Source organism: Antennarius striatus, chromosome 15 (genome assembly GCF_040054535.1).
Source record: "Antennarius striatus isolate MH-2024 chromosome 15, ASM4005453v1, whole genome shotgun sequence".
Lineage (NCBI taxonomy): Eukaryota > Metazoa > Chordata > Actinopteri > Lophiiformes > Antennariidae > Antennarius > Antennarius striatus.
In genome coordinates this window covers 9,654,340-9,677,755 of record NC_090790.1, presented here as the reverse complement: position 1 = coordinate 9,677,755, position 23,416 = coordinate 9,654,340, and the positions used below count along the sequence as shown (strand labels likewise).

Here is a 23,416-nt window from a genome sequence, read left to right as displayed (position 1 = left end):
GGATGACACACACAAAAACCTGCTTGTGTCCGATGAGGTTGTGACCAAAATAAAGAATGTCAAAGCTACTCAGACAACACAAGTTTCACAAAAACATATCTATTTCAACTAATTTTAGATCAGGGTAGAAGCACTGTGGTAAGACACACAGCGAGTGGGGGACATACAGAGATACAGGGAGAGGCGATGGCTTGCATCGTATTTTACGTCACAATCTGGGGATTCAGCAGTAAAGTACACCGAGGAATCAAACCCATTTGAGATCTGCTGTGTTTCCTAGTTCTTGATTGCTCTGTATCACTTCAACATACTGTTTTCAAACAGGAGGATTTCCAACAGGTGAATCATTTACAGTATATGTCAATACACAAAAAGCGATTTCCTACCATCCATCATGAGTCATAAGACCATCGATCCTATGGGTATGAATAAGAAGTACCTGGACTGGCATTGCGCCCGGAGTGCAACCTGCCTCACGACCCAAGTACGCTGGGATAGGCTCCAGCAACCCCGCAACTCGCAACAGCGGAAGAAGCAGGTACTGAAGATTAATGAATGAATGAATGAATGAATGAATGAATGAATGAATGAATGAATGAATGAATGAATGAATGAAAGATATATCACATCCAGAATAATGTCAAAAGCTGTGAGAATAGGACCAAAGTTGTAAAAACCTTTGTAAAGGGATCAAAACATAGACACACTCAGAGCTGGGAGGGCACATGGTGGACTAGCTCTTACGCTCTTAAAAGTTTTATGATCACAGCTACTACAAAATCTCCAAAACACAAACAATCTTTTGGTAGAAAAAATTTTCACCAAAACACCAAAACATTTCACCAAAGCATGGAACAGACTAGTGGTGTGGGGAGGAATCTGAAAGACATGTTCATGGATATATTGCCCCTAACCTTTAACATGTGGAGGTTTGCATGACAGCTTAAAGTCATCTGTCTGTCTGTTAATAAATACACCTTAACTGTTGTGTGCACCCTGCATGTATTCACACATCCATTTAACTCTTTTAACATGGTATTCATCTAACTTGACATTTACTGCTGATAAAAGCTGTTCATTTTATGCATGTACACCAGATGTCACCAATTAGTAACCAGGGGGACAAATGTGGACCAAGAGAGTCTTCTGGTATGACTGTGAAGTTTTTTCACATAACAGGAACAATTGAGATAGACTATCTCCAGCTTTTATTATCAGACAGATTTTGAATAGACGGTGCAGCGCCTGCTTAGTAGAGTCTCCAGGATTGTAGGACTGCTGATTGAAGCCATCGGTTGTTAAGCATGTGAGGTGTGAGGAGATGCAGTGAACTCCTGTTTTAAAACATCCCAGTAGGCGCAGCACACCTTCTGTCATGCAGGACGCCCTCTATCATATAGGTCACACCCTCTCCCATGCAGGTCACACCCTCTGCCACACAGACTACACCCTTTGACATGCAGGTCACACCCCCTATCATGCAGGTCACACCCTCTATCATCTTACAGCACACAACCAGAGAGCATTTTTATTGTGGCAGAAGATAGCAACAACTTTCACAACTTTCATTTTCTTTTTAACAGTTTAACTCTTGCTGAACACTATGTAGAGTTTATCAACAGTGATAAAACCTATTCAGGACATCCTCATACATCACACAAGAAACCATTGCTGTTGTGTTACATGCCATGCCTGGCCCGGGTTGCAGCATAAAATCACACAACGCAACACTTTTGTTACCAACTCATCATAAAGGTGTCTTTAGTGTGGTGCTATTGTTGATCTGTGCAAAACAGGTTATAAAGAAGAAGAAAAGACAAAAGCAAAGAAGGACAGTTATTTGCTACTTGTTTCATTTAAAACCCAAAACCATCATATGTATAGTGTAGAGCCATTGAAAGAAAAGTACTACATGCAATACACAACCACACAACACAAGTTTATCTAACATCTCTCTCCTTTACAGGTGCAAGGCAAGTCAGAGCAATACACCATCACATTTCCCGATGTGGTCGGACTGATATCAGACATAAATTCAGGGAGCAAAATGAAAATCCACTGAAACAAAAATAACAATCACAACAGTAAAAACTAACTTTACAATTAACCTATAGACATACTGCCTAATTCTTTCTCAACATTATCTTGCTAAACTGACAGTAGCAGCACTCTCAAACTGTGTCCTTACTGCAGCATTCTTCATCCCTTCATTTTACTGCTGGTATGCAAAAACAGTAACTGTCTGCACATTTTACTTGCTTGAGTCTAGGTTTGGTCAAAACAGCAAAACAGAGCCTTCTGTGATGCTCACCTGTGAAATTTCACAAAAGACACTGAAAATGTGGCCTCGAGTTAGAAAGACAGAAGATGATTTATGGCTATCAGGTTGGGTCAAGTAGAGGGTTTGTACAGTGCATTTAAAATACAACGTAGTGTGGGGAAAAGCGCTTAATGTCAGACAAACAAAACAAGTGAAATAAATTTAAATGAATACTGTTAAAGCACAATAAAAACTTTAACATAACAAAAAAAATTAAAAAACACACACTAAGCTTAAAACATTGTGTGAAATTCTGCTAAATATTCATAAATATATTTCTTGTTGGGTTCCAACAAGAAAAGTGACGAAAATTTAGATGTTTTTATGTTTGACCTTGTCCTTGGGGTTTTTTTTATATCTACTTTCATATTTAATGAAATTTTTGGAAGTCAAGAATATGTGCGACTCAGTTTGGGTGGTCTACTCCAAGATTGCTCAGAGGTTACAATACCTTGTTGATAAGACCGCAGTCGTCTGTTTCATGTAATGTTAGACTGTCAACAGAGACACTTCAGTTTTCACTGCTCATGAGTATCTTGCATGTAAAGATTATTATTTTTGATATTATTCCAATCTTACTTGATAATTGTCATGTTCTCAATCATATTTATTTGTTAGACAAAGAAATTATTAGGCATTGTTGGTTAAAGGAATAAAAAGTCCCAAACTCTAAATACTACAGAAAAATCTGTCATTATAAAAGGAGTGTTAAATTGAAGCCTCAACTTTACATATTATGGCTGCACAGTATAGTAGTGGTAAGACTACTCCACACTGACCAGTCAAATTACTGCAACTGAAACAGAATCGCAACAGAATGACCTCAGGTCAGGTCTCTTTAAAAGTAAAAGGTGGAAATAATAGGAGCTGCATGTGTGAAATAACGAAGCGTTATTAGATCTTTTTTTAAGAAGTATGATTAACAAGTGAGAAAGAAATTCCCATGGAGGTGACGCATTAGTGCTCCAGCTTCTGTGCTATTTACAAGAAAAAAGAATTATAGGATGAGACTTATCACAGTGAAGTCTGAAACTCAGTCATTATCAGCTGTGCCCTCTGGGTTAAGACATGTTAAAACAATGGCGACCTCACACAAAGCACCCCAGATTTAGCTGAAATCTGCAGTGTTTTGACGTAGAAGGAGTCATCCTATCCATGCTAACTTCAAACAGAAAAAATTGGCCCATTACTGAACTTATCTTTTCTTACAAGTACTTTTTTGATACATCAGATGACAAAAGACTGTTATTCCAGTAGATTCAAGTTCTATTTTTCTGTATTGAGAGCCTCTCTGGAAACAGCATGTATACCATGCCTCCATTTCTTTTGGTCACATGCTGTGCTGCTCCGTCAATGCCTGGCAATAACAAAGACCCTGAGGTCTCAGGCACATTCACAGAGCAAAGCTAAACTTGCACAACAACAGAAGGAATGATAGGCTGTAAACAAATTGAAATTACCATCTTAATTATTTTAATGGCTCCTGCGGATAACTTACATAAACTTTCAGTATGAGACGACCGCTGTTACTAAGTGTTAAGTACATTTGTAGGTACTAAGCTTTTCTTACTTAAATAAAGGTGGAGCCACACTGTGACATCACACGTGCATATCTAAATTACATGGTGGAGCAATGTCTGGAAAATGTCAGCTAAAACGTAGCAACGGCGGACCCAAGTGTTAAGTTGTTTATAATTACATCCGCAGTTATTTTAATTGTTGTTTAAAGTAGTAGGTCAAATGACAGATTCATTGACAATTTTTTACAAATTCCAATCAACTTGGGTGTTACCTGGAAAGCAACAGATGTTTTACGATGAGTTGTATGTTTTGTAATCAGAGGCTTTTTGTTTCATTACACTCTCGGTGACAGATATTTCACATAAACAACAGGACATGCCATGGCAGAGGTATATTCAAGGAAACATCTTTAAACAAAAATGTTAAAACAAAAGAGCTTGTGTTGTGAGGGTGAAATGAACAGTCGTCATTTGTGCTATTGAAAACAAAAGTTTAAAAAAATAATAAAATGAGCCAGAAAAATTCTCAGGCTGCACATGTTTTTATGACCTGCTCTCGAGTAAAATAGACTTTCCCAATTTGAGTTGCAGAAGCATGCATTACACAAAAAGGAAAAGCCTGCAGCAAAAGCTTAGAACTTGTACTCTGCTCCACTGGAGTGTATTACTGTATAGACTCTCAAGGATCCCAGTTCAATGTCTTGGCACACAGTCGGCACCATCCAGCTGCATCCGATCCCCTTCTAATCAAATGTGAAATACAAAATGTTGCAAATGGGTGAACTAACACAAAAAAGTAAATATGTTTAACAGGATAGCAACAAAGTCAGGGGTATGCTCACTATTACGTGAAAAAGTGTTAAATGGATTTGACCAGAAACTCTTCTGAAGAACTTTGTAGTGTTTAAGAGGCAAAAAAAACAAGACATTTAAGAAACTCATTATTGTGTTTGAGATTACAGTATTGCCAACACAGCCTGAGTGTATCAACACTCATGCTGCTGACTTGCTACTAATTGTGATGGTCATAAATTAGAGGCAGTTAAAAGTTATCAATTTCTTAATGTCTAGAATGAGTTCAAAAAGGTAACTTGTTTAGAGATGGTTGAAGCAGCAAGTAGACATTCATCTACTCACTGTTTTGTGCAAAGAAAAAAAAGTCTCCAACCTGTCACTATTCTGATTTAGACAATATCTTTAAAATATTTGTTCAAAAATAATTTTCATGCCAATCATTTTCAAATCTTGACAAAGTCACTTCCAGTAATCTTTATCAGTAGTTTGTGCAGAGATTACCTCTTGGCCTTCTTTGCTCAAGTTTTTTTTTTATTTTTTATGATGGCTTCTTCACAAACTTTACACTTGCAATGGAGATGTAGGGTGTGCATCTTTAACTCTGGTGTCAAATGTCCAAATTGATGGACAGATAATGACTGAAGGCATGTCAGACATCTAATATGGATCTGTTTGGCCAACAGTCGAGAGGAAATCAGGCACCTTGGTGCCACATGAAACCAGGGACTCAAAGGAAGCTGTGAGGACATATAGGAAATTCAAGGACACATGTGCATGCACATACAGTACACAGACATGAAGTCTGACATGCACAGGAAAGCCAATGTGCACACAAGCATCCATGCATGCACAGACACAAACAATAATAAACTGACACATGCAATTATACGGACAAATACACATTAGATAATTACCCACCACATTGCAATGAAGCATGCAAAATTTATTCTGATCAAAGCAGAGTGAAACAAAACCTATGAACTATTTGTGAACCAAAAGGCACAGACATATTTTTTCAAGTTGCGTAACATTATACTGTGCACAAATAACATAAATCACTTCCTATATCAAGAGTATACGTTTTTTTTTTCATTTATGATGCAAAAAAGTGAGTTACTTCGCGTGTGCACTCTCAGTGTATTCTATATACTTTATTCTACAGTATATTACTGATCTACTTTTTGGAGTTTTAAGGAATTAGATTCCATGTTTCCTGTTAATACCTCATTTGATGACATTTACTTGGAATAATTCAGTAGTTTAAATATGAGCATACGATTCATCAGTTGTATGGAATGGATATTCTGCCAAGGCAATCTGGCATGATATAAAAGTCCTACCCTAAGTACGAATGAGCTTATTAAATTTGAGTACAGGTTATGATTTATTGCTGCTCTTGTCATTTTTCTGGCTGTGGCTTCCAGACTATACTTATACATTTGATTACTGTAGGCCATCTTTCTCTGATGATCACTGAAACAATCAGCTGGATAGTTGTGGTTCCTTCAACCGGGGGGAAATGACATTTAATCAGATTTGCTGTCACTCTGCCAGCGTACATTCTATCTTACACACTGAAACACACACACACAGACACACACACAGACACACACACAGACACACACACAGACACACACACAGACACACACACACACACACACTCACACGCACGTACTCAGATACACAAATTACAGTTGCAGTGACAAAGAACGTCTTCCCATTCAGATGAATTATTATTGAAAAGTTATTCAGTTTTGCCCCAGAAACACATAATGAACCAAATCCTTGTGAGGATAAAAAATGGGGGGGATTTAGTAATAACCGTCACTAAATCCCTAAAAAGGCACCACTTCTTTGCTTGTTTGTTACACAACTTTGTAGAATAATAAATGAAATCTTTTCCCTGGAAACACAAACCACAACCACAACAGGCTATAGCTCAGTTTGTAACCATGCAAATAACTAGAATACTGGTGTCCAGGAAAACAGATGGCCCCACTTCAGGAAAACCTCTGTTTGTGATGATGTACATAGATAAAACACCCAGAAAGCGAATAAATACATTAAATTGCCAAATTTAAAATTTTATTAAAAATACAACAAACTACAGCAATGCCTCGCGCATTCGTGCATCAACACGCCTGGCTTTACCTCATCATGGATTTTTGGTAGGTAGTCACGGATTCAAAGGACAGGGCTAGATGGAGGAAATTGAAGGGAACCCTGAAGGGAAAAGCCGAAAGGAAAAGAAGAAGAAGTCACGTGATACCTTCTTTTGGCCGACGGCATCCGGAAGTGTGCTGCGTGAGACACAAAAGTGCTTTGAACAGTCTATAAGAGTGTGGGAATAGGTAATATAGATAGAAGGTGGTTTAATATTAGCATGGGGAGGGTTCATAAACATTTAAACTACAGTGAATAATAAAATAGTTTGTCGCTTTTTTGTGGAATTTCGTTTTTACGGGTGGTTCCTGCAAAACCGCTAGTAATGAGGGATCACTGTATAAGCTAATTGAAGGGACACACACATTAATGTCCAAAAAAAGTTACAATTAAAAATTTACTGAAATGTGCCGAGGAGATTTTTGGAGAAATTAATAGATTGTCCTTATTATATACATTAGAGAAGACCACGGAGTCCGAGAATGAGAAAAACCAAATCACAAAAAGGTGACAAAAGAAAAAAGAAGAAATGACTGTGAATGAGAAAATGCTTGGAAAGATAACATTGGTGTGTATCCTTCAGGGAGAACTTATGCGTAGGCAAAAGTAGTATGATAGCTAACATTAGCTTTAAAAGCTTAAGTGTGTAATGTTGATTGAAAGGCATCAGTAGCTTCAGCAAGTTTCTGTCATTGGCTACAGTCATCTGGCTCAAAAAGTACATTTCTCTTCAAGGTTAGAATCCTGAAAATCAATCCTGAGCAAATTATTGGGACAACCTTGTTTGGAAGGTAAGACTGGACTGTAAAACACCTCACACTACAGGGTATCGTCCAAACATCAGGACCAACCAAAGTTCCAGATCAACTCTTTCCCCTGATTGACTGGAGGAATAAATCAGATACGTACCGTCCAGCAACTGACGAAGCAGCGCTTCACCAACTACAGCCAACGCCGGTTGGGTGGAGAATATAAATGACTGTCTGCATTCTCATGTTGCCATTTAATCCATTACTTATGGGATTCAGACAAATTTTCCTTCCCGGGCAAAGTCTGGAAATGAGTGGCAGCCTGCCTGGCTGGAAATTCTGCATAGCCAGTTTACTGTCCAGGATGTCAAGCTTCACTTTACATAGTCTACATAACCGACCCACTTAGCCGTCATCACGACTGGGACAACACTGGGTGTGGAAGTTTTGAGATGTTCACACTTTCTGACAGCATCTGTCCAGTCCAATGAGTTTTGGAGAGTTTGTTGATCTGTGGATTTATATGAGAGCCCTGAAGTCTTATTTATTGCTCTAAACATTTTCCCACAGATCTGCTGATTCAGAAACAAACTGTGCTTTGATTTATTTAGTGTTCAAGTATAAATCCACCAACTTGAAGAGCTTTGCTGAAATTGAGAATGGGCTTCCTCCCCTTTGAGCAGAGAGTATTTCTTCAACAAAGGGTTGAGCTGATCTCTACAAAAATATCAAACCGAACCCAAGCTTTTAATCCAAAATTTTAAAAGGTGTTACTTAATGAGATGTAAAATGACGCTGGAAAAGGGAAATATCAGATGTGTTGGTTTGGGCCTGATCTTCTTGTTAAATACAGTACAGTTAAATACAGTGGCTAGATTGTCAGCTTTATTGAGGCTGGTTCAAACTGTGTTTTACGCAGGGCAGAAGTTCTGTTTGGTTCTGGTCACTGAAATGCTTTCCTTTTAGGGCCAATAAAAAAAGAGAAAAGCAAAAACCTTGGAAATCTGAACTGCTCCATTAACAAACAAAACCACTGTGTTGTGAGGCTGTCAATCTTGGATTTCTTCAAGTTTATAAAAGCTTGATTTGTTTGAATTTCACTTGTTGTTCCACTTCATTTGTTTGGATATCAGATCTCGTCTCATGAAGCCCAGCAGATCCCGAGACTCAGGTCGACCATCAGTTCAATAGAAAAGAAAACACCACAATTAAAGTTAAAAGGTTGTCAAACAGAGGTAATGTCATGATACCTTTAATGAAGACTGAGTCACGCCTTCCTTCCTTAAAGGCTCCTCTACTGACCTCACTCTGCATCTCTCAGCCCTCCTTGTTCCAGTCCCTCTTCTTCATGAATGAAACAAATGGTCTTCAAACATTCCTTCCCTGTTCTCATAGTCGTACACTGAGACCTGCATTCATGCCTTCTCCACGCACCATTACTCCCAGTGATAGCAGGAAAGAAACAACACTTTCATTAGCAGGTCTACTCCACTGAGGTGTGGAATGTCCCGCTGGTTTCCAACAACAGTGACAGAGAAAGCCGGCCTTCATACAGCCATTGTTGTCCTCAACAAGCTCACTTAGTGTAATGGACAAGGCTGAACCTGCTCTTCAAAAGACGAGGGGCTCCTCGTAAGAATAAGAGCAGTCATGCTTGGCCAGATTAGAGATCTGAATAAAGAAAGTATAAATCATTGTAGTTTGAAAATAATGAAAATAATCAAACATGCAAAAATGGACAAATCCCTTGTAAAAATTAGATTGAAAAGGTCCCTATGAATAAAAAATACATTCAGATATAATCAAAATATTAAGACCTGCATCACAATTCCACAAAACCAGAACTTAGTTACCGTCATAACAAATTAAACACTTTCTCTAACTCTGTTTAGAGAATTACTAAGAAAGTGAAAGCAAAAACAACACAAATAAGGCAATGGTTTTAGTTCTCAGCCTTGTCAGAATCTTTTTAAAATATTCTGCAAAAAATAAGCAACAGCCAAATCAGTCACAACCAGGAACGTATAAAGAAGGAAGGAATTGGTTTGTTACGCATGAGTAGTAGTGCAGTTGTTTACCCACGAGAATTTGAATCCAGTGAATTTGGGTTATTACGCTGAACAGAAGACTATTTGTTTCCCAATTCCCTAACCATATAAGGATAAATATAACCTGGATAGATTAGAAGGTAGACCAACATTTTGGTTGACACTCTAGGATTTAATCCTTATTACCTAGACAACCAAAAGCCCCAGTGTCTTAGTAAGATTGGTCAAGACTTGATATGGTAAGATTCACTTGTTTCTTGAAAATGCTCAGAACTCATCAACAGCGACTTACATTGTGGTACACGGGTAAAATTAAGCATGGCAGTAACATCTTGTCTCACACTTCTCTAAAACTGGATTTCAGTATAATTCCACAATTTTATGTCTGCATTGAGATCAAAACCAAAGAGCACTGACGGTCCAGAGAGATTCAACAAGCAGAACAGGGGTGATGAGAATTTCTCGTTTGTATTTTAACAAATCCGGAAAGGAAGATGTCATTCTGTGTTTCCCTTGAACAATGAGGAGCATAATTTACAATACATTCCTCAGCAATTTTATTTTCCATTTGCCTTTCCTTTTCTTTTAAGGTCTGTCTCATGCCAGATGTAAATGGCCAGTGAAAACATTGTAGAGACTATTACAGACCATAATAAATATGTTTCTCCAGGCAATGGCCTGATTAAACAGTATTTTCAGTCAAGAATGGCAGCTGAGGCGGCAGTATTGTTTCACAAAGAGGGTATCTCACTCATCACGCTCTGGACATCTTACAGTTGAGTTGAGCTAAAAGGCTGGAATTGCCCTTTTCAACTGCATTGCAGAACTGCGAAAAAAATGTTTACTGAAATGTTAAGCGAGCTGCTTCCAGCCAGCGGGGTTAATGCATCCATCATGCAGCTGTTGATTGGATTGAAACTCAGTGTGGAAATTATGGGGTGCCAAGCTGTAAGTTGCGTCGGCACATTGTCAGGGTAAGGGTTTTTCTTGGACACTGGGATTCATTGTTGAGCCTTCTGGGGGTTTCGTGGATGTAATTCAATGAAAGCAGTGATGATGAGAGGTTTCTCTTTATAGCCATGTTCACAAACTTAATTTCCACCACCCAACATTTTTCTCTGATATCCAGAACAGCAAGTCCCAATGTCTAAATAACGACGTTATTTGTCATGTTCTACAAAAGTCAATGATATTACAATTACAAACTCAAAACATTAGACTAACAAACTCCACGTAACATATGAGAAAGATCATTTCTATAGCTAAGTAGCAAGGTGGATAAACTATATTGGGGGCTACAAATATATACCGGTAACTGGAAATTTGCGTTTGAAGACATGTGCCAGGAATCTCCCAGACTTGATCTTTTAGCACATTGAAGTGGCTTTACTGTCACTGCATGGTCGCATTACACCATTAGATACAAAACAAGTTCTAGAATCCGATCTTCACTGAGAAGTCAAACAGAAACATAATGTATATGGGGGATGATGACCAATGAGGATCTCCCACCTGCATATCTTAGTGTGGCCTTGAGAGGGCATGGAAAAATAATTAACCTCCAGATTTTTTGGCCCAACATATTTGAATAATGGAACAATGAACATGTCATAGATATAATTAAGCTTCAGGAGACTGTACATGAGGACCATAAGGTCTTTGGCCTTAGGTATGGGGTGTTCCTAAATGTTCCAAATACTAGTGAAAACATTTAATAAAATAAAATATGAGTGACCTGGATGTAGCCCCTGTATCATGTTATGAAATGAAACAGTATCAGTCAGAAACATGTCAATGCGTTCAACGGCAGGGCTAAATTAAGACTTGTGCAAAATGCATAACTATATTGGGACACTTTTGGGCTAAGCATAAATCCACCTCTAAGAGAAAGCAGTAAAGGAAATACAAACTCTTGTCTCACATTTTTTTGTACATCCAAACATTCACCCCAATAAAAAATAATTCACTAGTTGAATGGGAACCAATCATTACTGACTGTGAGAAAAAGTTAGCAGTAGTGATTCTCATGATGGCATTCATCTTAATCACATGTCATCTGAAATTTAAATTTAAAAAAAAACACGCCAGAATATACATTTGGTTGGCCAAACATGACATGAAAAACATCTGAAAAAAATGACTAAACTACTCTTATATATTATCTATACTAAATTATGTGAAAAAACTTCATTGTCCAAGCTCAGTTTAATCATGTCATTAACTGCAGGCGATTGTTAACTCTTACAAATACTTCACGTGTTTATGGAGAGTTAAACATTGCCATGGGAGTTTGATTTCTCTTGAAATCCCAGTGCATAGAATATAAACAAATCATAAGTAAGACTGATTTTGCATTTGACTGCTTATGTGTGCTGCGTAATAACTGACATCCATAGGCTTCCTCTACACCTCCAGAGAATAACAGAGCTAATAAAAGTGCTGCTGGGTGGTTTGGCAGAGACTTAAAGTCTGAGGGGCCAACAAGGCCTGCTTTAAAATAACAACGCTTTAAGCTTCTGGGTGTTAAGGTAAATGGTCAAGTATAATCCCTTGAGCTCCTGACCAGCATTAGCAGAAATTCCTCAATAATATGAAACATGGTTTCATGGGGACTCCTGATTCTGAGAGGTTTAGTTATGTTGAAGGAGTCACAGACAGGCAGACAAGAAGGCAGATAGACAGATGGGCTGACAGTCTGACAAGCTGACAGACAGAAAGAGGCAGGCAAGAAGACAGACAGTGAGAGACACCGACAGACAAACAGACAGAGACAGATAGACATGAGAACTTGTGTATGCTTTCAGAACAAGGTTCCTTTTTTCTTGTAATTTTAGACTTGAGTCATTAGGATCCATTTTTCTTTAATAACAAAGACCATGGTGAAGCACGGTTCAATGTTTGTACAGCTGATTATTAACAGCACACCTTTCTCCACTTGACTAAGCTACAGGGAAAAAGAGGAAAAGATAAAACTACAGGCCTTTGTCAACATGTACATCTGGTGTTTGTCATTGGGATTACACATCTTAGTCTCTACAGAATGATTATTTTCAACATATCAGATTTGACATTGAGTTTATTGAAACAAGTTTTACAGTCTAAAAAAGTAAGATTTAGCAGCTGCTCAGTCACAGGTATAGGTCAACTTCTACAATTCTTCTCAGAATTCCATCTCAACTCAGATTGGGACACAAAATGAGTATCAGTCTGATATATGTGTCCAAAATGTAAAATATTAACTCAACCATGTGGAAGCCACTAGGATGTGAATGATCCAACTTCAAACTACACATAGACTTAAATTAAAATGACATAATCCCTTTTATGTTTGGTTAAATATTGTTTCTTAACTTTCAGCAAATTGAATACCAACAGTACAACCTCATAATCACAAACACAGCAACCCTGTTCTTGTTATTATGCATTTTGTGCTGTGAGATTCCTGGTATTGTGAATGGACGCAGACCTGACAGGCATCTCCACCTGCACACGAGTCAGGCGCACACAACAAAGGTATTACCTGGGTGAAATGAAACCATCATCTCTTCATCAGTTTCTTCTACCAAACCGAAAACTCATATGCTAAAAGTGTAGCCCCTAAAAGTGTTTTTAAACACTACCAAATGAAATGTTTTGTTGATAAGTTTTTGCTCTGTCTTCATTTTTCCCAACTACCCTGCAAGAGTCACACATATTACAGATCACAGAGTTCCACTTCCTATACACTCAGAAGACAGACACTATGTGTAAAAGAAGTCATGCAATAACCAGAAATGTTAGTTTCCTCATCATAAATTTGTCAGAACTCATATATCTCAATAGTTTGGAAAGTCCACAGGAGACATAAAACAAACAAGCATTGCTCACAGTGAAAGTTACACCCCTGATAATCTTCCACCATGTAGAATCAGGCACTGACCACCAGAGAGGGCTGAAGAAGGAGTACAGTATGTGTTTGTTCTATTCCATGAGATTCAATTTTAAAGTACCCGAAATTACATAAATGGTAATTCAACTCCTCTGCATATTTTTGGTGATGACATGAACCTGGAGAACACGGAAGGAACCCCTTCCCACAAGTGAAGAACATGCAACCTCTACATATAAAAGTCCCAGGTCTTCATGTGGCTTATGAACCATGACTTTCTGGTTGTCAATATCAATATTGCTTCTTTTATATTGCTTTCTTTTATCATGCAAACCTTCTTATAGCTGACTAAACCCACTGCTAACAGAATCAGTGTTAGATATACAAATGGTGATGCCTTCACCACAACTACAAATCTTCTAACTGAAAAAAGAAAGAAATGCAAACACCTCTACGAGATTTAAGCAAAACTGAGCAGAATGTTCCCAGAATAACTGTTCTAAAAATGGCTTTGGACTGTTTAAAAGTCACACAGAGACATTTCAAACACTGCTGAAGATGTGTAAAGAAAAAACAGGCAGACTGACACCACTCACTGCAGTTCCAAACTCACCTGGGAGAAGTTAAGTCCATTTAGTGGATGACACTGTTCCTCCACCTTCTCGACTGCCCCTGTCCTCTTTTTCATCCTCTCTGCCTCCTGGGCAAGATACAAGTCCAGCACCGGCACCCCTCGTGTCTTAATATCTGCCTCGGTTAATGAATTCACCATCAGCATCACCCAAACCGGCCGCTTCTTCTCCCAGTTGCCAGCAATGGCATTGAAGAGGTAGTCTGCATAGAGTCCTTTACCTCTCTGGTCTGGGGTCATCCATGAAGACATCATGAGCTTTACATACTCGAGATGTCTCTTAAGTCTCCGGAAGATGTCCCTCGGTAGAAGATCCTGTAGTTTCTCACCCTGAGGAAGCATTTGGCAGTTATTTAGGGCTGCAATGGTGTAAGGATCCGTTAGGTCCAGCTCAAAATACACAATGTTGCTCTCCTGGAAGGCCTGCTTGGAGTTTTCAGGAATGAAGTCCCAAACACGTGTGTAGGGAACATGGATTGTACCATAGAAGTATGAAGGAGGGTCACGTTTGATCATCCACAGGAAGGAGTTTAGGTCCGTTTGCTTGGAGGAAAGAGAACAAAAATGAACATACTGATTGACCTGAAAGTTATTTTCTGAGGTATTCATAAATGTCATTACAAGTTCACATATTTAAACGTCTGGAATGTTTCTTTTTGGTTATATAAAAAGATGACTGCAAACATTTTAAAAAATGTGACACAGAACTGTTTGTCACACTTGGTAATTGGATTGGATGTCAATTGATTTAATTTCCAGCAACGCCAATCCAACAACACAGCATACTTAACACGAACTAACGCCGAGCCTGTCTGACACCAACACTCTGTCTGTGAGTGGGTGTTTATTGCACAGCCTGCTAACAGAGTGATAATGACTTATTAACAGCCCACTTAGGATCCAAGTGCCAAACAATCTCATGTCAGTGATTGTCACACTGGGAGATGAATGATTTTTTTTCTTCCTGTCTGGTCAGGGCTTGACTGACCTCAAATGGTCTTTGAGAAGTTGAAAAAAGTGACTGTCAACTAAAACAAACTGAGACTAAGAGGTAAACAAAACAAGGAGACTTAATTTTATTTATGTGATTAAAAAACATATTTAGACTTAAAATGATGGTATTTTAATTAACACTTGCATGGACCTCATGTATATGTACCAACAATTATTAGTGTCTGATAGAAATTAGTGGACTAACTGAAAAAGAATTCACAAAAAGAAACAAACAAAAATAAATAAATTGTTCATATAGTTTTCAAAGGAAAGAGCTTTTGAAATTCAATAATAATTCTAAAAAATATTATTTAATTAATCTAAATTCTAAAATTCACAGACTGGACAAAAGGATGCAATTCAAGATCAACTATAATGTCTAACAGTCAAGTAAGAGAAAGTGTGAATAAAGCTCTTTACCGTCACATCATAAACGATATTGCGGCAGTTTTGGGAGGTGCGGTTAAGATATTATAGCGGATATGGTTATTAAAGCTACTTCTGCAGTAATTGCTCATACATTTCCCCTTCATAATGACTTACTTTCCTGTGCAGCTCGCAGTCTGCGGCGTCCTTCAGCCTCCACTGGTCTGCTCGGACCAGCAGAATGAGACAGGACTGAATGAACGCACCCAGAGTGCCCCGCATCGTAGCTCTTCGAAGTTGCGCACGGTTGCGCGCGTTTCTCAACGTGTTGCGCCAACTATTCCCCAGAACGCATGGATGAAGTCCTACTTCCACAGCCGCGGCTCCATGCGGTCGAGTGAAACGAGCTGACAAGTAGCCGACAAACCGCCGGACAGAGTCACGCCGGCCTGAGGTTGTACATGGACGCGCTGCCGTCGTTTCACGTGTGCTGTTGGAAAGGGAGAGCTGGTCATCTGGAGTTAACGCAAGGGTCACATCCAACTCTGTCCGCCGGCCGGGCTGCGCGCTCCGCGCCTCCTTCTCGGCATCTCCTTCTCCGTGGTGCGTTGCCAAGTTTGCACGAGTTTTTCCAAAAGTTTTTTTACGCTTTAAATCCAAAGGGAACCAACAGGTCTGCGTCGCGCCAACCGTACCTGGAGCCCCCCCAAAAAAACTTTTTTTTTAAAAAAAAAAACTAAAAATGAGAACAAGTCAGGGTTGTTCTCGTGGTTCTTCGGTTTGGGAGGATGAGTCTGGAATGAAGAAGCGACGACTTGCACTTTCTAGTGTTTAAATCCAAAGTTCTTTGCACCGTCTGCCAGGTCTTCTGCTTTCACTATCTGTAGCTCTCTCTCTCTCTCTCTCTCTCTCTCTCTCTCTCTCTCTCTCTCTCTCTCTCTCTCTCTCTCTCTCTCTCTCTCTCTCTCTCTCTCTCTCTCTCTCTCTCTCTCTCTCTCTCTCTCTCTTTCTCTCTCTCTCTCAGTCGCACTGTGTGTGTGTGTGTGTGTGTGTGTGTGTGCGCACACACATCCCTTCGCATCTCTGTCGTGCAACTCCACCTACCCCCTGGGTTGTCTGCATATCCCTCCCTGCATTTAACCCCCCCCCCCACACACACACACACACACACACACACAAATACGCGGCGAACGCGCGCACACACGGCTGTAATGTGATTAACATCACCCGCCTGCGCGACGCGGAGGCCCTTAGTCTCCCCTCACATTGTTCATGTCCATAAACAAGGTGTGGAAGCCTGCACACCATTAGGAGCATTAAGATTAACAGTACCTGGAAGACCAAGAGTCACCATCTACTACTGTATTATCTACCACCCTGCTAATAATAATCCTTATTTCATGGCATATACCTGTTTCATTTGTCATACTGAGTTGCGTCTGGAATCATCCCCAGGGTGGTTTACAGGGAATCAAAGGTAGATCCCATGGGTAGATTAGTGAGCCCTGGTTAATTTGGCTTTACAAACTGAGGAGAGTGAAATGAGAACGGAGTTCATAGAACTCCACTTTATACACAGCAAACTAAGAAGACAGACGCCATGTGTGATTGCAAACAAGCCATGCAATAACCACATAATGTTACGGTTTTATCTCCATGAATTTGTCAGAACTCATTTATCTCAATAGTTTAAAAAAGTGCCAGCAGGCATAAAACAAACAAGTGTTTCTTGAGCAAAAATTGAGTTTATGTTCTATAAGTACAGATGTTTTACAGGCAAAAAGCAAGTACATTTCTAATAATTAGCCGAGTAATGAAAAGGGCATGTTTAGTATCGCAGATGAAAAATGATTATTATGTCCTCAGTAATATCATTGATCATTGTATTGTTATTTTAAAGGCTATAATTGTCAGTCAGTACATGATCAATAATTAATTAATGGAAAATCTTACAATTAAAAATAATTCAAAGTGAATAAACCATCCACACAGAACGTTGTTTGCCACAATTGCTGAATTTTGGTTTACACTGCAATGTTTATTTGCATTTGTTGTTTAAGTTTAATATAATGAGTTTTAGTATCCTGCCCTGCATTGTCTCACTCCTGGTGCACACCAGTGCAAAGAACACATATTGACTTTTTCACATGCACCTTGGCTGTATTTTTATTTGCCACTGCTTGCAGTCAAAGAAAAGGATGAATAAAGCAAGAAGAGACCTAGCTGCCTGGAATGACAGACTTTCAACCCCCCAGATTATCTCACAGCTGTGAAGACTTAGTGAAAGTAATATGATAAGGGGAGGAAATTGAAATGAAAGTAGAAAAAGGTCCAATTAGATGCAGATCGTATGTGTGATCAATGTGAAGATAGGCTATGCATTCTTTTTACACTGTGGAATTTAGCAATCTACTTTTATGATGGACCGTCAGAGCGCCCTCTAGTGGAAAGATTTGTATTTGTAACCCGTCCTGTTGTGTGCTGTTATAACGCTCAATTACAGTAAATTCATCACCATTTTTGAATTTCCAAGCACCAAGTGTTGAACAGGATGCAGACAGATGGAAACAAATATTCAGAGCACAGATATAAACTGTTTTAAATTATCTTCTATAAAAAAGCATCACATTCACTTTCAACTTTGGATCAGTTTTCTATGTTCACAGTCTATTTAATCCCTAAAACTGGATTAACAATGTGACATCTTAGAATAGGATAAATTTTTAACAACGGTAGTGAGACACCTGGAAAGAAAAAGGGACTGATGGTGTGATTGTGTTGCTTGGATGAAGATGGTTACAGTATATATGTGTATCTGTATGTTAATCTTTGTATGTGTTGTACATTCATATGAAGGTATAAAGGACACCTGCAGCTGCTTCCTGTTTCACGATCGAAGAGCCTATGATTTCTTAAGAGACATCTGTGTGCAGACACCCCCCCCACACACACACACACCTGTTCTTTATTTCTGTTACCTCTCTACTTGTTCCCCAGAGGATATCCCATATACATACTCATCCACCTTACATCATGCTCTCTTTAGCTCTGTCTAGCATTACATCTGTTAGGACTGAGACTTGTTAACTACTGCTTTTTTCAACATTATCATCCTTCATAGTGGAAAACTGAAACCAAATATTTGAGCTTTTCCCTCAAACTAAATGTGGGTTTAGTCAAGGGGGGTCACAACCCCTCAAATAGACAGGAATCTGCTAATCATGGCATCACTCTTTCACATAGTGAAAAATGCTTCCATACCTTAAAACCCTGTGACAGACCACCATGAGGTTGATGATAAATAAAAAGAAATTATATTAAATTAAATTAAATTTAAAAAAAATTAGCTGTAAACTGCTTTTAGTACTTCAGTTACAAATTTCAACTTATTTCTTGTTAAATTTATTCCTTGTTTTTTTAATAGTGAGGGATATATTGCTTTTAAGGTAAATTTTTAAATTTTGATTTGGTCAAAGCAGCAATCCAAGGCTTGACAGCATATAGTGTCTGCGATATTTTGCTAATGATAATAGACAAAAGTGTTTGCCATAAATATTTCATTACTAGTCTTTGTTATTTTTAATGGGTTCTCTATTTGCATGATGGATAAATCAATGACATTATGATTGATCTACAACTCACATCCTAGCAATATTTTAATGCAGCGCTCCCATTTTTATGAAAGGGAATCTGTTTGAAGCCAGCTGTGGACTTCAGTAACCCCTGTCAATACTGATACTGCACCACATCTGTACATTTCCACTTTAAAGTGGCTTTGTTTGTGAAGATCAAACAGAAGTGGGGTCTTCTGAGGGTTTCCGAGCAAACATCTGATACTGCCTCTATAGAGAAATCTTCAAAAAGGATTTCATAATATGGAAATAACCCCATATGTTTCATTTTATAAAGACTGAAAAGTAGATGCATTTGATCCTACCAGGTGACCCGTACGGTTCCATCTGTCTCTGCGGAGCAGTGTAATTAGAAAATATTTCTTTGTCAAACATCGCATAAAGATGTTTTCTAATACTTCTTTCAAGTCTTAACGCAAGCCGGGTTTCTGATTGATTGAACCAGAAGAGCTGCTCAAAAAACACAGAAAGCTATAAACAAAAAGGCCCTATGTATACGTCTGCAGGCTTGCAAGTGCTTCCAGATTGCTATCTATAGTTTACAGTATTTGTCTCCATGCACACCCAGTTTCCGCATTCCTGTGTCTTTATAATCCTGAAAACAGATCACAGGAGACGAGTGAGCAGACTGCTAGACACATGTAGCTGTGGACGGTCAGATATCTTTGTAAGCCTTCCAGTAACAGTTTGACTTCATATGACTCAGTACATGTACAGATGATCAGTCATATTGACTCCCGTCACAGCACATTACAATCTAATCGAAAAGACCTGGAACCAGTATCTGCAATTCAAGTTGCGTGTAGTGAGCCGATGTCTCACTGTGTATGCATTCAGTAATGTATCTGTCTCTGTGGACTGGGGAGGTGAGGTATCTCCTCCACACCAGGCTGAGCCAAGAAAACACAGTTGTGAAATGAAGTTGGTGTGCACATAGAGCATCATCATCATCCTCATCCTCATCGTCATCATCACCATCATCATCGTGGTCGTCGTGGTCATCATCGTCATCATCGTCGTCGTCGTCATCGTCATCATCATCATCATCATCATCATCATCAGGTATGCAGTCATACTTCAATGGCTGGCTTAAAGACAGTCATATGGACTAAGTGGCTGTCATGCCTCTATAGCCTGTCTGTTTTGTTTGTTTGTTTGTATGTTTATTTGTTAGTTTTTTGCTTGTACAGACTACAGATACAAGATATACTGTAACTTCAAATAGTGTTTTGGGGTTTTTTTTACATGGCTGGCTGGTTTCTGTGTCTGTTTAATTTATAAATTCCCTCCGCTTATGCATCTTCATGCTAATCAAATGAAGCATCTGCTAACTGTATCTTCATGTTTAGCGTAGTGGTGACAGAGTGGTATTTGCGATGCCAAATGCAGTTTGCGCTTCAGTGGTTGCACCGAAACCCAAAAACATCCCACACAAAGTGACTCTACTTAACATGTAATTCAAGATGCTCAACAACATGTTTTATCCTAATCTGTTATTTATAGTGGGTCTGTAGCTACAAATGTGAGGGATATAAAAACATTTGTGTACATAACTTTGCCTTTTTCAATTTACTTCCATGAATATTCTAATGTTTCTCTGTTTCCCTGTAATTAAAAGCACCAGCTGCACTTTAATCACCTAAAAAAAAACACCTCTCCAGCACCAGATGTGTAAGTTGAAACAATTTTGAGAATCGCACATGTCCTATTTATAAATCCTGCATCATGTTTGTTAAAGCAACTGTCTTCATTACAATCAACGAGGCTCTTCTGCAAACATGAATGTGTTTCCACCTCATTGAATTATGATTTAAGAGACTTCTTGAACGAGCAAAATAAAAGTTGCCCATTCGCACATGCAGTATAACAGGAGATTGTTCTCATTAGGGCTGGTCTCACCTACTGGAAATACTGTGTTTGGTTTGGGCAAAGGGTGGTGCCTCAGTTGAGTGTGCAAAGGGAGGACTGTTGGGTAATAATGACTGTTTTTAAGTTGATGTAACGCGTGTGGATGTATTCTGTAGAGTAGAAACAACATGCAAGCAAAAAACAGCTTTCACCGAGTGAGTCACAAAGTGCTTCAAAAGACAAAAAAAATGCTAAAAAAAAAAAACAACCCATAAAATTAACAGGAGAGTCTTGAAAATGTCACAAAATCAGACAGCGTCACATGAGACAAAGGCCTATCGGAAGAAGTTAGACGTCAACACGAACACTTGTTCACCACAAATTCTCCAATCAACTTCTGTATTCCCTCATGGACTTCTGGAAAGTTTCGAGATAGCAGTGCCTTTATAAAGGGTATAGATGCACAGAACTGGTTTCAATGATATATTATAGCATTGATAGGCTGACTTGCAGGAAGTCACCCTTTGACTGGATGACTATTTTAGTGGGGCCTGCCTTCCCCTTCTGCCGTCTCACCATTTTTCTGTATCCATGACTCAAACAGTCCAAGGTGACTGTGATCCGCTTAAAGAAATAAAAAAGGAGCCTGAGTGGGTTTTTTTTCTTCAATCCACTGGTTTGACCTGGTTATTGTAAAAGCACTGGCACGGCGCTAAAATAAAGTGAGGTGATAGGTGTAGTCATGCCAGGCAAGGTGTCCAGCCAGGATTTCATCAACACAAAGGTCATATACTATAACTGGCTTTATTTTATTCCACTAGCAGAGATCAGACTGGACAGGAAAAACAAGGGCTGAAAGGATTTCTGTATGCTAACAGTGAAGTGCAAAACGAGGACTGAAAGTTGTATTATGCTGATCATGACCTGATTGAACTACTCTCCAAACACTGACTGCATTGCTGTTGCTGTTCACATCAGAATGAGACTGATGATTTATTTCTTTTAAAAATTCCACACTAGCTGATGCAGCGGAAGTGCTAAAAGATGTAAAACAAAGGAACGTGTATTTTTTTTTTACTAAAATCATGGATTCCAGTGCCATTTTAATAGCACTGATAATTGACAAACACTTCCATCTGGGCTGCAACCTGTCTCAAAAGAAGCAAGGGTCACACCACTTGCCATTTTTACAGGCATTTTGACGTGTGAAGAAGGAGGAAGCTGGAGTATAACATGTAAACTCGAGCAAAGGTCTCAACTCTGATTTGAAACCGAGAACCTTCTTGCAGTGAGGCAACAATAGGAGTTAGAAGTGTTTCCAAAGCAGCCGGCACTCTGCAGCCCACGTGTAAACTTTATTTCATGCAAAACGTGACAAGCATGCGAATGACAGTAGGCTAACAACATGACACTCTATTAGTCTCAACAGCAAATGAAAGAACATCTACAGGTATAGAGCAAGTAGAGGAGTCCAACAGAAAAGTGACAGCCATTTCAAATGTTGAGGCAGCTACTAAATATATGTGTAAACATGAAACATGCAAATTGCAGCTTAGCAAACATGATAATTTATCAAATCCAGCTAAATTAAGCAGGCAACTGACCACCCCGACTTACAGTTATGGTAAAGCTAGATTATGGTTTGTTTGTTTTTGTGTCTGTAGAGATATGATCATTGCTAGGGTCACAATCACAACCAGAATTGGATTAAAATACTAAAAAATGCCCAACCACACAATGGACCACCACACCGCCTAAACTGCATACTACTAGCAAGATAAGCTTCCAGTATTTGCTAAGCAGGAACAAAAAGCTACAGATTGTTAAGATGTAAACTTTTTAATGTTGTCTTGTTAAGAAATGTAATCCTCCCTCCTTACACTGATCTGAATGTTCCATGCTGTTTCCAGTAATCCCATCTATTTTAATCGGTGACTTCCCAACACTACCAAACAAACCTTCCAAAATAACAGTAAATTTCATACACTGACTAGTTTTGGCAGGGTCACACACACTCCCTGATTGCTGTTTCTGATATTCAAAACACATATGAATAGCTTCAGATTTCAAAAACAAACACGACATTAACACCAAATGACACGCAGAGCAGAAAGGCATGACCGCACAATGAATTGTGATGGAAGTGGTTGTGTGACTGAGCCGTTACTCACAGCATCAAAGAAAATATGGTGTTCATGGTAAAGAGCATTTACTGGAAGCCGGGGTGTCCCAGCAGCTCTGTGGGTAGACACACATACCATGTATTACAGATTCAAAGGTCTGCTCCTGTCCCCAATTACCAACCCCTCACCACCAACCTCCTGTTTCTTCTCTCTGTACCAGGAAGCAGATTTGTATCCGAGGATGGATAAAAAAATAATAACCTCCCCCCCACACACACGCACTCACGCACGCACGCACGCACACACACACACACACACACACACACACACACACAGAATTTTACAACTAAAGTTATAGAA

The 23,416-nt window shown here is 39.0% G+C and overlaps 1 protein-coding gene across 2 annotated transcripts in view; it reads right to left on the bottom strand.

The window, feature by feature from the left end:
- The window catches only part of trabd2a (TraB domain containing 2A), a 56,718-nt gene extending 40,478 nt beyond the window's left edge, over positions 1–16,240 (bottom strand). For both annotated transcript variants that reach the window (XM_068335073.1, XM_068335074.1), the window contains exons 1-2: positions 15,631–16,240; positions 14,077–14,637 (exon numbers count right to left, since the gene is read on the bottom strand). In XM_068335073.1, the coding sequence (XP_068191174.1) occupies positions 14,077–14,637; positions 15,631–15,735 (666 nt within the window). In that variant the 5' untranslated portion in view covers positions 15,736–16,240. The remainder of the gene's footprint in view (positions 1–14,076; positions 14,638–15,630) is intronic.
- Positions 16,241–23,416: the final 7,176 nt, after the last annotated feature.